Below are 14,133 nucleotides of genomic sequence, written 5' to 3'. Positions count from 1 at the left end.
CACCTTCTTCCTAAAAGAGACATATTAAAAGCAGATAAATATAGAATATATTCTGCTCAATGAAAGGTTCCCAAGAGCACAGTGGCCTCCTTGATCCTTAAATTGAATAATTTTGGAACAACTCCCTCGAGCTGGCTGTCAGGCCAAACTAAGCAACCAAGGACAAGACCCTTCACAGTAGATCTGGGTGATATGGCCAGAAATATTATCACAATATGAAAACATTTCATATCAGTTGATATTGATACTTATCACAATACATGTCAAATAATGATTTCTTTCGAGTTTAAGGCTGACTCAGTTGGTCTTTATTGACAAAACATGAAAAACATACGGCAGAACATTTCACAAATCTAAGGTAGATTAAAACAACCATATCAAAAATACTGTAAGTTAGACAACAACTAGAACTAGACTTTCCAACCAACTGGAATTACTGACTGAAAAGTTGGCATCATTAGCATATGAATTTTTGACCTCCAAAATCGAATCAGTTCATTCTTGAGTCCAAGTGGACATTTGTGGCAGTTTTGAAGAAATTCCCTCCAGGGCGTTTTGAGATATCATGTTCACCAGATTGAGACAGATGGAGGGTCACAGTGACCTTGACCTTTCACCTCCAAACTCTAATCACTTCATCCATGAGTACAAGTGGACGTTTGTGCCAAATTTGAGTAAAATTCACTAAATGCATTCTTGAAATATCACATTTACAAAAAAAAGGCAGACAAGAGCAGAGTGACCTTGACCTTTGACCTCCAAAATCTAATCAGTTCATCAGTGAGTCAAAGTCAACATTTGTGCCAAAAAAAACCAAACAAAACAAAACAAAACAACAAAAAACCTCAGCAGCATGTCAAACCCTTTGAACAGACAATTCAAAATTTTTTTGTAAGTATTTTAGCTCAAAATGTAAACAAAAGAAATAGACTAAATCTCAACTGTGGTCAGTTCTTTTTAAACACTATTATTTCCTGCTGTTTCTCAGTCCAAACAATAACAAATGATGGACTTTGATGACATCTTGAGCTAGCGTGGAATCAGTTATTGACAATAAAAGTCTATCTGATGTGACTCATGCTAACATCTGTTAGCCTCAGTCGAAATTACTCTTCCATCCTAAATCAAAAAATTGTGTAGAGACCACATTCAACAGTAGAGCTGAAGGCTGGTTTTGCTGGGCAGATTTCTTAAATGGGAGAATATAAATGTACACGCAGGAGAACCGTGCTCAAAATAAACTTCTCTGAGTCAACAACAATTAAAACATGATTCAGTAATATTATAATATTATCAGCAGCTCACCTCTTTCCAGCAGAAGGTTGTTGTCTTTTAAAATTAATGAGACGACCATTTGACCAGTCACTCTTCAGGGATACACAGCTGGGTTCAGGTCCAGGTTCAGGTCCATGAGAGTCTGCTGTGTGCTGCTGCTCTGGGCTTCAAAACACACACACACACACACACACACACACACACACACACACACACACACACACACACACACACACACACACACACAAAGACGTTTGAGTGCTGAGCTGTGACTTAGAGAAGAGTCATGGACAGTTAGAGATCGTCTCTCACCTCTGTGCTTTGGTCTGGCTGTCATGTTCCCCACCCGGAGGACCTCCCTCCTCTCCATCCTCACACGAATTCATACTGCTCAGCTCACACACACTTTCATTGGGAGAAGAAACACAAATCATTCATCTGCACATCAACTCAAATCCTCCTTCACATCATTTCTTCTGTCAAAAGTTCAGCTGATGTTATATTCTCTTTCATATCAGTGTCAGCTGAATGAAGCCAGACAGCAATGAGAGGAAGGCAAACCTTGATATGAGTTAACAATTAGTGAAATAAAAAAAAGCTGTCTTTTGTTAAAAAAAAAGTCTTTTAAGACTGTTTATTATCATTACATTTATTTTACTGATGGTGGTTACTGTTCAGATTCTCCATTCACTGGAATGGATAGAAAAGAAAAAAAACACATAATAGGCTAAAGTATCCTTGTCAAAAATAAACTGTTTGTGATTTATGAGTACATTTAGAGTTGAAATCCACCATTACGACATACACACTGTATTTTTTTTTTGTCTTTGGAACATGATTTGGTTCAGAATGAGTTAAATATGCACTTTTCGCATACATTCCCAGAATGGAAATCTGAATTAAAATAAACTTCAATGTGTATTTTTAGATGCTGTCTTCCCACAAGAATAAATGAAGATATGTTATTAAAGCAAAACAGCGAGTGATGTACAATATCAGCACATCATCTGCAGATATTGGCTTTAATATGTATGTATGTACGTGTGTGTATATATATGGATACTGTATATTTACATTTGTTGGAGTGGAGAGGCATATTGGATCCCTAAAAAAGCCCACAATCTGAAAATATAAGTGCAATTTAAAAACTCTGGAAAACCTTTGAAACCTGAGTAAAGAGTGGCACCACCTGAGTGGTGTGATTTCTTTTAAAAACATAGGTAGGAATTATTTAAAAAATTGCTAGAAATGAGTAGATTTGGAAAATTATTTCTATAAAGTGAGGGAAAAATGTCCAGAGCAAATATACAAAAGCTAGGGAAAAACTGTACTCCTAATTGTCATAATTCCATATTGAAAAAGTATGTTACAGAATCATTGTAATTTCTAAGCACATTTTTCAAGTCTTGCTTTTTTCCCCTCAGTCTTTTTCATTTAAGGTGTTTTGTCCCCACAAAATTGCATGCCATTTTCTTGTTATTTTTATGATTTTTTTTTTGTTATTCTTCTTTTGTTGTTGCCTTTCCCCCGTGTTTTTTAAAGGAAGCTGATTTGCTCAGGTTTCAAAGGATTCACATAATAATATTTACTGGCTTTTTATAAAAACTGCTTTTAAAATCAAATCCACACAACTCACTCGAATAATAATTTCCCCTTTAATTGGAACCAGTCGACACTTTCTTCTCCAAGAAACCCTCAGGAAACCTTGCGAAAATTTTAAATATCTACTGAAATCTTGTATCTGGCAAATGCAGATGACGTGGCTGACGGCTGTAGGAGGAGCGCCAGCCAGTGACGCAGTTCTGTATTTATCAAGTGGAGTTGAATATATACACTGTATACATAATTGAATGAATAATGTCAACATCATACACAGCAAGTTCCCTGCATTCATTTTTTTAGAAAGTGAGGTTAAAATTTAAATAAAAATGAATATTCAAAAATAGCTGCCTGAGGTTTTACGAAGTAAAAGTTCCTCCAATACTGACACTTTCTTTGAACTTTTTAATTAATTAATTTTAGCAGCGAACAACCAACATCACTCTCAATCATAAATATCAAATATTTTATACTATATGCTAAGTAGAATATTGTATTTTTATTGTCACACCCTGAGATATGTCAATGAAAATCAGCAACACTGATTTTTATACATTATTATTTTTTGTGGAGTGTGAAATACTCACACGCATACGACTGCATGCAAAATGCACTTTTCAAAATCAAGCTTAAACCAATAATATTCATTAATATTATTTTCTACTTTATTTTTTTAAAACATTAGTCCTTATAATAAATATAATTTTTTTTACTATGTTTTTAATTTTTAAAAAAAAGAAGAATTATTTTCAATATACTAAATGCTATGTAGATTTTTATATTTAAAGCACAGTTTTGTTATTTTTTAATTATCACAACCTGGACTATGTCAGTGCTGTGCACCCACTGGAAATAGCATGTATTTTCTCCATATTTCTCTAAATATGGTAAAAACAAAAAAGGAAAAAAAAGACATCAGGTGAAAAATTGTAAAAAACATGTTTTTATACTTTGAATGGTTTTCAATGACACTTTTTTTTGCACTTCACAATATCGATGTAACAATTTTGTAAACAGTGTATTTCAGACTAATTGTGGGAACTGAGCTGGAAATTCCAAGATTAAACAAAAATACACATTCAAAATATATGCCACATGCATGAACACAGCCAAAATGATCAAAAAATGAATAATGAAAAGCACATACATTGGGCCAAACAGTCCCTAAGGCCCATATTTCTATTTTTGGTCATGTAAATTCTGCTTCTACACACTAAGTTGTTGTAAGTGTGAGCATGACTGTTAAAATGACTGAGTTGTGCTCGTAGTGTGTGACTGTCAGCACTGTGCTACAGGCTGCTGTGACCATCATAACTCATCTCATTGTGCGCTGCATGGCTACAGGGCTGAGCTCAGAATCAGTCCTATTGTTCAGTGGAGTGCAGGAGGGTGTGGATTTATGTAAGTACTCTTAAATTGATGCTTCAGGTTTTTTGGGTTGTAAGGTGTACTTATTCATTATTAGTGTATTACCTATAGTAGCTCAGAGTTGGCATGCCCTCAGTTTGGTGAAGCAGACTCCGAGTCCGACACGAAAGCTGATCAATATCAGTTTGAGTGTATGCTATACTGGGAGTATTGTCACTGCTTTAGCTTTCCTTCAGACAGTCTGAGGAAAGCTCAGACAACATCCTGAGGATGTTTTGGTGATGATGAGTGGTGACAGATCACAGAATGTTCTTTTATAAAAGCATATCAGCTGAAGAGGTGCCTTAGGAAGACATTATTACCATCCGGCACCTATTTTGGATTTAAGGTGGCTTGCTGAACTCAGATTCTTAAATTTTAGCTATTTGACACATAAAGGTAAACAGAGATTATTTTTAATTTGCACACACACAAAGCAAGCACAATAACTTAAATGTTACATTTTTTAAAGGTGAATGTAATTTTATAATGTAATTATGCTGTAGGTTACTCTAATTAAATGTGCATTTATTTCTACACAAGACTGACCTTATGTCCACAAAAAGGGACAAATTATAAAACATTAATGAATAGCATTTTTTAGAAAAAGAAAATCAATTACCTCAATTATTTAAATAATGTAAATAACAATAAAAAAATTATAAAAACATTTTTCAAATGGGTCTCAGGAGATTATAGACAATGCTACCCTACGTTTAAGAAAAACATTCAGGGAACTAAAAGAAAACTTACCGCTGCAAACATAACTAAAACACTGCATTGTTTGCATTGTACCATTCTCAAAATGTTTTTAGAACCAAAAATTGCTTGCTGGGATAACAGCTTCATTCTCCTGTTGGAATTCATGGTCTGGCATTAAGGTAAAGCAGTGAAAATACTCTCAGTATATTGTACACATAAACTGATACTGATTCTTTTTTTTCTTAGGTAGGACATTTTTTAGTTGGCTAAAATACATTTTGTTGCTGACGTCCATCCACAGCAGTAAAGTTTGCTTCCATGTTGGACTTCAGTCTGCTACCCCAAACTTGGGGCGTGCCAACTGACATTTTCTGTATGTCACACATTGACTATGTGTAAGTACTTTAAACAACCCCACTTCAAATAAAATCCAAACTATCCCTTTAAATTGTGTGTGTTGCCACCATGTTTAAAAGTGCAATGACTATGCTGATGTCACACACAGCTGTGGGACTGCAGGGTTGTGAATCAGTGACATTATGTGTCATGTAAACATCTTGTTGCAGGTGAGCTAACACGCCAAGAGGCATAGTAAAAGGTCAGAAACAAATACCTGAGAATATGGATACACGAGAAGGTGAAAGGATGAAAAAGACAACTGTCATGATTTCTTGTCCGGTATCACGGAGGCGTCCTTCAGCGGTTCCCAAACTGCAGCTGGTCATGAGATGATAACTGTGGTGGGAAAAATAAACTGTTTTTTATTAAAGGGGCTCAACAGTGATTTTACACATGAACTTGAATTTAATCGTAATGAGGAGAACTAACCGAAAACATCGTCTTCTTCTCCTTCTCCTTCTTCTTTTTGCATTTCTGTAAACTTTCCAAGAAATCATGGCTATAAGCAATCATAATGTGTGACCACCGTATAGCCAATCATGAGGGAAATCTAAGACTACCACCAGCTAAACACCAGCCATTTCCCTCTCTTCTCTAAAAGCTGTGAGTTTTGCATAAAGGGAGGGAGGGAAGAGGTCCACAGAGGGAGAGAGTGAGCAGCAATTGGAGCTGACGGTGTGTGTGTGCGTTGTTTCGAGGCTCCAAGCAAATGTGTGCCATTACGCACTGAGATGATGTGAGATATGAGTCAGATGTTTCAAGGATTCCCACAGCCTCGAACGAAACAGTCGGCAGCTCAGTCTGCTTCCCAGCTTTTTTTTTCTCTTTTTGAGATGTCTGGCACTGATGGTCCAAACAGCACCAGTGTGCCTCCAGGCCCAGACTACGAATGGAGATATGAATACTATGACGATGAGGAGCCGCTATTGTTTGAAGGACTACAGGCACACCGCTGTAAGTACCTGTTTGTTTGTACCTTACTGTAAAACTACAGTAAAGTTAGTCAAAGTGACCTGTGTCATCTCTCTGTGTAGCAACATCACCTGTGGAATTTTAGCAGCGAAGAAATGAAGAGGTCTTGAGCAAAGGGAGCATCGTACCCTTTGTGGAACACGTCCTGTGCAGTGTTGATGTTATATTAGTTAATACTTTATGTTTCAGCCTACAATTTAAAGTGTATTTCCTGATTTTAACTATCAAACCTAAGTCATACAATCCTAGTAATGTCCTAATATCCTAGAAATGTCCGAAAATCTGAGAAACATCCTTAAGTCCTAAAATCCATCAGTCTAAAATCCAAGAAATATTATGCAGTCCTAGAAATGTCCTAAAATCCTAGAAACATTGCAAAGTCCTAGAACTGTCCTTAAATCCTAGAAATGTCCTAAAATCTTTGAAATACTCAACTAAATATCCATATATCGCTTTTAAACGGTAAAAGTGAGTAGATGTTTTGGAAATTGGTCTCATCACGAGATCTTCATCAGCATCTGAAGTTTGCTAGTTGTCATGGAATTGGAAACATTTTTTTTTTTTTTATAAGATCTCGATAAGGACTTCTCATTCCACTTGTTTCATAAACAGTCCATTTGTGTACGGAGCCTGGGGTCCAGGATGAACTTAGTATGACTCTTCTATTATTATACTGTTAAGGTTCAACCACTAAAGTCAGTGAGGGATCCAGCACACAATGCGTCCCCTTGAAAGCACATGTCAGATGATAAAATATGAAAGACATGTTCCAGAATACAAGTTTTTCATAGGCCTGAAATACACCTGAAATTTAACACAGTTTCACATGTAATATGGCCTCTGAAAAATGTTCTGAGTGACATGTTTAGTCATGACCCTATCCACTACTTAACATGTCAGCAGTGCTTTGTCTTACTTTTGTGGCAGTCCATCCTTTCATCCAACATTTTTGTCCAGAGCAAAACTTCAGAACCCACACTGTGCTGTGGAATTAGCTTTGCACATTCATTGTCATTAAATATGTGTAATTTTAAGCTTCAATAAAATAAAAACTGGTGAGTTGCGAAAAAGTCATCTCCATACAGTTGTTGTCATTAATGTTGAAATTAGCTATTGAGACCAGACTGTAAACATGTTTATTTCTTCTGTAAAGTTGGGCATTTTAACATGGGGGTCTATAGGGATTGACTCTGTTTTGGAGCCAGTTTCAAGTGTTTCAAGTTGGCACTCCGACAGACATGGGTGGTGGGGATAATGCTACAAACCTGTAAACAGACGCAATGGCAGTGAAAAAAGGGGGAAAATAACCTTTTTCTCGCCATATTTTCACATTAACTATTTTGATCAAATGAGACTCTGATTTTTGGAACCAACTAGAAAACTAACAAGACTAACTAAGATGGGTTTGGTGAGTTTTATTTTGGTGTGGTTTACAATGCCCTAAAAAGCACTATACCGCACACTAATAGCATTATTTACCATATAAATCAGTGAAAATTCAGGAAGGTATTAAAAATAAAGTACCAACCGAGCCTCAGTGACACTTGTTAAATTGAAAGATAGGCCTACTGTGCAGATCCCCATGAAATGTACCAAGCACATTTATGCTCCCCAGAGGATGAACCCTACTTATTTTATTACATGTTCTCTCCCGTTATGTGGTATTTCACTTCCTATGGCGTCACTATCCAGTGAAAACATGCCTTTTGTGCGGGATCTGAGCTGTTTGATTACCTCTTAATGTAATAAAGCTTGAGGTTATTACACAATTTCATTTCATATTTGTACACCCTCCCTCTCAAACCCTGTATCACGATTACCAGGGTTATGAGTTTCATAATGAGGTTGTGTTGTCTGAGCGGATTTATTACCCATGTCACCATGTGTCATATCCTCTATCTTTTTTTGTTTCTTTTAATTTTGTAGACTCTATAGTGATCGGCTTCTGGGTCGGCCTGGCTGTCTTTGTCATCTTCATGTTTTTCCTGCTCACGCTTCTGAGCAAGACCGGAGCTCCTCATCCTCAGTGAGTCACTGCAACTAGCACTGCTGTTAGATTAGAAGTGTTACCAAAACACCTAAGTACAGTGGAGTAAAAATGGTCATTCACATAAAACGACAGAAACTTTCAAATAATGATTCAAAGAATATAAATCCAGAACAGCATCATTGTAAGTTATTGATTCTATTTTTCAGATTTTATGAGCTGTCAAGGATTGAGGGCAGGAACAAACGTTCGGTGTGCAGTGGATGTACTAATACTGTCACGCTCAAAGGACATGAATGGTATGTTTACAGTTAACATTTGCTAACTCAGATTTCTCTCTACAAGTTCTTTTTTTAAAGACTTTTCACAGTCAGCACAAAAGATAAACTAAACTGTGGATCCCTTTATATTCCTCAAACTCAAACTGACCACATCTTTCATAATGCATGACTTGTTCTTGCTCAAACTCAACCCCTACAAAAACTCGGAGTATTTACACTTAATTTTGCACACGTTTACATACAATTGTCATAACTGTTAAATACCAAGCTGCAATTTCCAAGGCAAAAGAAAATGAAGCTGATGCTTGAGTGCCAAAAACTGCAGTTCCTTTAATGACCACTTGAGGTTGGCTCCAAAAGAGAGTCAATTCTCATAAACCGCCAACTTAAAAATGCTAAATGTAACAGCAGAAAGAGCATGTTAAAAGCCTGGTTAAAATAAAAAAAAGAAAAGTTTTGGTCTCTATAGCTAATTTTTGACAACTGTTCGGGGATGAATTTATGTTTTTTCAATAACTGACCCGTTTACAAGCTGTCTCCAAGGACTGGCTACAGTCTGTGAATAAGCACCACCCCTCTCTCCTCCACAGCGCCACCCTCTCACCCAAATATGGTCACTTCTGGTTAAAAATAAATAAATAAATAAATGGTGATAGCCGCAATGTCAAACTCGAGGCTTCAAAATGGCAGTCCACAAACCAGTGGGCGACATCACAATTGATAGTTTTATTGCACACGTCTTTTTTAGTGTACGTCCTTTGTACTGAAAAACTTAATATATTTTGAGATTGGTGCATATGTTGCCTGTTTTGGCAGTCTCTTTTATTATTGGTCACTCATCAGTCTCTTAAGGTGCTGCTAAGGACGATATTCACAAGGTGTTTTCATCATTATACACGATAAAATCCTCCATCGTCTGATCTCTAAGTAGCACTGCGGTATTTCTATAGCTGTCGCTCTCCTACAACTGTGTAAAGAAAATATGTATAGTTTTGCATTGCATTAGTGGAATTACTGTAGTTCTTTTTGTACACTTGGATTTACTTCATACAACAATGGCGGAACAAATCTTGCAATTTGACCATTTCAGCTGCGATACAATAATCTGTAACATCAAACAAAAGTGGGTCAGGATGTAAAGTAGGGCCCCATTAGCTCCTTCCCTTCCTCCAAACCATCTACATCTAACGCCCTCGATTGGACCAAACCCATCTTCGCCTTTATTGTGATGTCTGCTGCTGTTTGGTTCTATAAATGTCTGAAATATCAGCGTGTATGGGCAACTGAGGCTTATTAGGAGCTCCAGGAATGAGAGTCAATATGTACTGTGTCTGCTGGATGGTGATGAAAAAATAAAGCCACTAGAGGAGGAAGGATACTGTTTACTGAGCCAACAGTGACTGCATGTGGGGCTGAGACAGGCTTTGTTTGCAGGCATCACTTACTGTTCAGAGTCCTTTATAAAAAGTCAAGGGATGTCCACTATTATACAAGATACAGAATTTAAATATCAGTTCAGATCAATTCTAAATTGCCTGTCAATGAAAGAAGAGAAGAGCAACACACTCTCTAATACAATCTTTTTCATTTCAGTGGTTGATGACTGCTGGATATTATTATTTTGAGGAGGATAAGTGGTGTAAATCAAGTTCAATCAAGTTTCTTTATGGGACCAATCCATAGACTGTATAAAATAATGGATCTAGCTATTGTGATCCCAACTATTGGCGTTTGGACTTCCATATTTAATCCTTGAAATCGGCATTTTGGCCGTTACCATCTTGGATTTTTGAAGCCAGAAATGATCATATTTGGGCAAGAGGGTGAAGGAGGTGTGCCAGGCTTTGAGGCAAAGTTTTGAATTTGTCCAAACAGTTACATCTGTGACATAAAGTCTTGTGGCCAAAAAAGACTCTCTGACCGGTCAAAGAGACCTCTGTCCATTCAGTCCAATAACATTTGGAAAGTTTATAATTTCTGTACAGCTGAATTACTGTATCCTCATTCAAGATAGCGGAAGTAGCTGATTCGGCCATCTGAAGTCTCTTGTGCGCCTGCTGTATGGGCCACACAGAGGAAGGGGATTTTTTTAGTTTCATGCACCACTGAGCAACTTGACAGGGAAGAATGGGGCCCTGCCTGCAAACTGTATCCAGTACTCTTTATAGATCCATGGATGGATCTGACTGAGAGCGCGAGGTGATACCTTGCTGACAGCTTGTCAATAGCCGCATTAACACTACCTGTTCAAGGTGGGAATATCATGCTGTTACACTGCTCACCGTTCTGTATATAACATTCGATCATGGCAACGGCGGACAGCGTGGTCTCGCCTCTGAGCCATGAACGGAGGCCCTAAAACAAAGTTTAGGTAAAACATAGAGCCAGAAAGACATGACCATGGGCATTTTGATGACATATTAATCTGTGCGACCCACTGCGGGAGATTTGAAAAGCAGCTGTTAGCATAGTGGCTAAAAAAACAGGAAGAGCAGAAGCCACAGATGTACCCTCTGAGCTCCGTACCCTCTGAGTATAAGACAAGATCAGCTGTCATCATGGAGACATGTAAAAATATTTTAGACTTATTACAATTTTTAAAATTATAAAGGCGGAGCTGCTAGATGGCAGAACACGCAAATTGGTCCCTGCATTCGTCCATTCATTTACATATTACATTTCTTGCCTACTCTCCACCCTAAAATTCATTTATCTGTTTACCCAAATATTCAGTCCAATAACATTTGGAAAGTTTATAATTTCTGTACAGCTGAATTACTGTATCCTCATTCAAGATAGCGGAAGTAGCTGATTCGGCCATCTGAAGTCTCTTGTGCGCCTGCTGTACGGGCCACACAGAGGAAGGGGATTTTTTTAGTTTCATGCACCACTGAGCAACTTGACAGGGAAGAATGGGGCCCTGCCTGCAAACTGTATCCAGTACTCTTTATAGATCCATGGATGGATCTGACTGAGAGCGCGAGGTGATACCTTGCTAACAGCTTGTCAATAGCCGCATTAACACTACCTGTTCAAGGTGGGAATATCATGCTGTTACACTGCTCACCGTTCTGTATATAACATTCGATCATGGCAACGGCGGACAGCGTGGTCTCGCCTCTGAGCCATGAACGGAGGCCCTAAAACAAAGTTTAGGTAAAACATAGAGCCAGAAAGACATGACCATGGGCATTTTGATGACATATTAATCTGTGCGACCCACTGCGGGAGATTTGAAAAGCAGCTGTTAGCATAGTGGCTAAAAAAACAGGAAGAGCAGAAGCCACAGATGTACCCTCTGAGCTCCGTACCCTCTGAGTATAAGACAAGATCAGCTGTCATCATGGAGACATGTAAAAATATTTTAGACTTATTACAATTTTTAAAATTATAAAGGCGGAGCTGCTAGATGGCAGAACACGCAAATTGGTCCCTGCATTCGTCCATTCATTTACATATTACATTTCTTGCCTACTCTCCACCCTAAAATTCATTTATCTGTTTACCCAAATATTCAGTCCAATAACATTTGGAAAGTTTATAATTTCTGTACAGCTGAATTACTGTATCCTCATTCAAGATAGCGGAAGTAGCTGATTCGGCCATCTGAAGTCTCTTGTGCGCCTGCTGTACGGGCCACACAGAGGAAGGGGATTTTTTTAGTTTCATGCACCACTGAGCAACTTGACAGGGAAGAATGGGGCCCTGCCTGCAAACTGTATCCAGTACTCTTTATAGATCCATGGATGGATCTGACTGAGAGCGCGAGGTGATACCTTGCTAACAGCTTGTCAATAGCCGCATTAACACTACCTGTTCAAGGTGGGAATATCATGCTGTTACACTGCTCACCGTTCTGTATATAACATTCGATCATGGCAACGGCGGACAGCGTGGTCTCGCCTCTGAGCCATGAACGGAGGCCCTAAAACAAAGTTTAGGTAAAACATAAAGCCAGAAAGACATGACCATGGGCATTTTGATGACATATTAATCTGTGCGACCCACTGCGGGAGATTTGAAAAGCAGCTGTTAGCATAGTGGCTAAAAAAACAGGAAGAGCAGAAGCCACAGATGTACCCTCTGAGCTCCGTACCCTCTGAGTATAAGACAAGATCAGCTGTCATCATGGAGACATGTAAAAATATTTTAGACTTATTACAATTTTTAAAATTATAAAGGCGGAGCTGCTAGATGGCAGAACACGCAAATTGGTCCCTGCATTCGTCCATTCATTTACATATTACATTTCTTGCCTACTCTCCACCCTAAAATTCATTTATCTGTTTACCCAAATATTCTATTTTAATGGTGTCACTTTTCTATCATTTTGCAGATGGCAAACCTCAACTTTGCATTTTAGCATCTGAAAGAACACTGCAAAGGCTCTGGAACAGTATTGGAATAATATATCTTGACCACCAAGATTAGGATGAAAAAGATTAGATCTGGACTGGGCTTATAACAGAATGCAATTATAACAGTGTTGACCTGAATATGTTTTTATTTTCACTACTATAAGTTAGAACAATTTAAATTAAAAAATAGAAACTAGCTACAAAATATATAGACACTATATGAAACAGGTAGAGTGTGTGTAGAAAGACATTCTGTGTGTTTTGTCTTTAAATGTTTATGTCTCTGCGAATGGTCATTTCTGTTTGTATGTGTATTACTGATATTGCAGCAGCAGCTGCTGATGTAGAACAGGAAGCATAATCTCAAGGTGGGTTTCCATTGACTTAAATTGGGCAAACTGAAATTGCAGATAGATAAATAGATAAATAAGTCTAATGGAAACACAATTCAATTAGTTAATTCAGAAAATACACAGAGGAAAAGTCACATGACATCACTCAGTGGAAACACAGTCATCTCACAATTGTGTTTTATCGACATTTCAAAAATACTGCTTAAGTTCTGTGTAAATCTGTAATGGAAACCCGCCTTCTGATATGTGAGACACTGATGAACTCATTCTGATGCTGACACTCTGATTGTTGCTGCTGTTGTCTTTCTTTGGCATAAACACACAATTATCTGCATTACCTTCAATTACAGTCATCAGTCAAACCCTGTGAGTGCTTTAAGTCCTCTGGGTGAGAGGAGCTGAGATTGAGGGGTCAGGAGCAGGGAGGACCACTCCCTGTCTTTGCAGATGTCTCAGGATGTCTAGGATGGAGTCCAGCTCCAGACGGAAAGCCTCCAACTCTCTGCTCTTGTCCTGAGCCAGACGTTTCCACATTTCTGCCTCTGACTGCTGATCAACCTTCAGGGCCTGCTGCGATCCACAAATCACCTGCGAGGGGAGGGACAGGCAGTTACTGAGCTCAGCGTGTCCAGTTCAGAAAAATTCTCCAGTGACTTTAAATGTGTTGGCTAGTTGGGGTGACATGCATGAGCCACTTCAGGAAACACTGTACATCTCTGATACTGTAAACCTCAATTTGTAGTAATTTTCGAGGATGTCTATAATTTTAATCCCACGCGAATCATCCATGTCCATAATTT

General features: G+C 38.1%; 1 protein-coding gene across 4 annotated transcripts in view; it reads right to left on the bottom strand.

Moving 5' to 3' along the window:
* Positions 1 to 13,118: 13,118 nt before the first annotated feature.
* The window catches only part of cep162 (centrosomal protein 162), a 32,404-nt gene continuing 31,389 nt past the window's right edge, over positions 13,119 to 14,133 (bottom strand). For all 4 annotated transcript variants that reach the window (XM_042490778.1, XM_042490779.1, XM_042490777.1 and 1 more), the window contains exon 29: positions 13,119 to 13,921. In XM_042490778.1, coding sequence (XP_042346712.1) covers positions 13,709 to 13,921 — 213 coding nt within the window. In that variant the 3' untranslated portion in view covers positions 13,119 to 13,708. The remainder of the gene's footprint in view (positions 13,922 to 14,133) is intronic.

This window comes from Plectropomus leopardus, chromosome 7 (genome assembly GCF_008729295.1).
Source record: "Plectropomus leopardus isolate mb chromosome 7, YSFRI_Pleo_2.0, whole genome shotgun sequence".
NCBI lineage: Eukaryota > Metazoa > Chordata > Actinopteri > Perciformes > Serranidae > Plectropomus > Plectropomus leopardus.
Note: the sequence above shows the minus strand (reverse complement) of the source record. Positions and strands in the feature narration are given on the sequence as shown.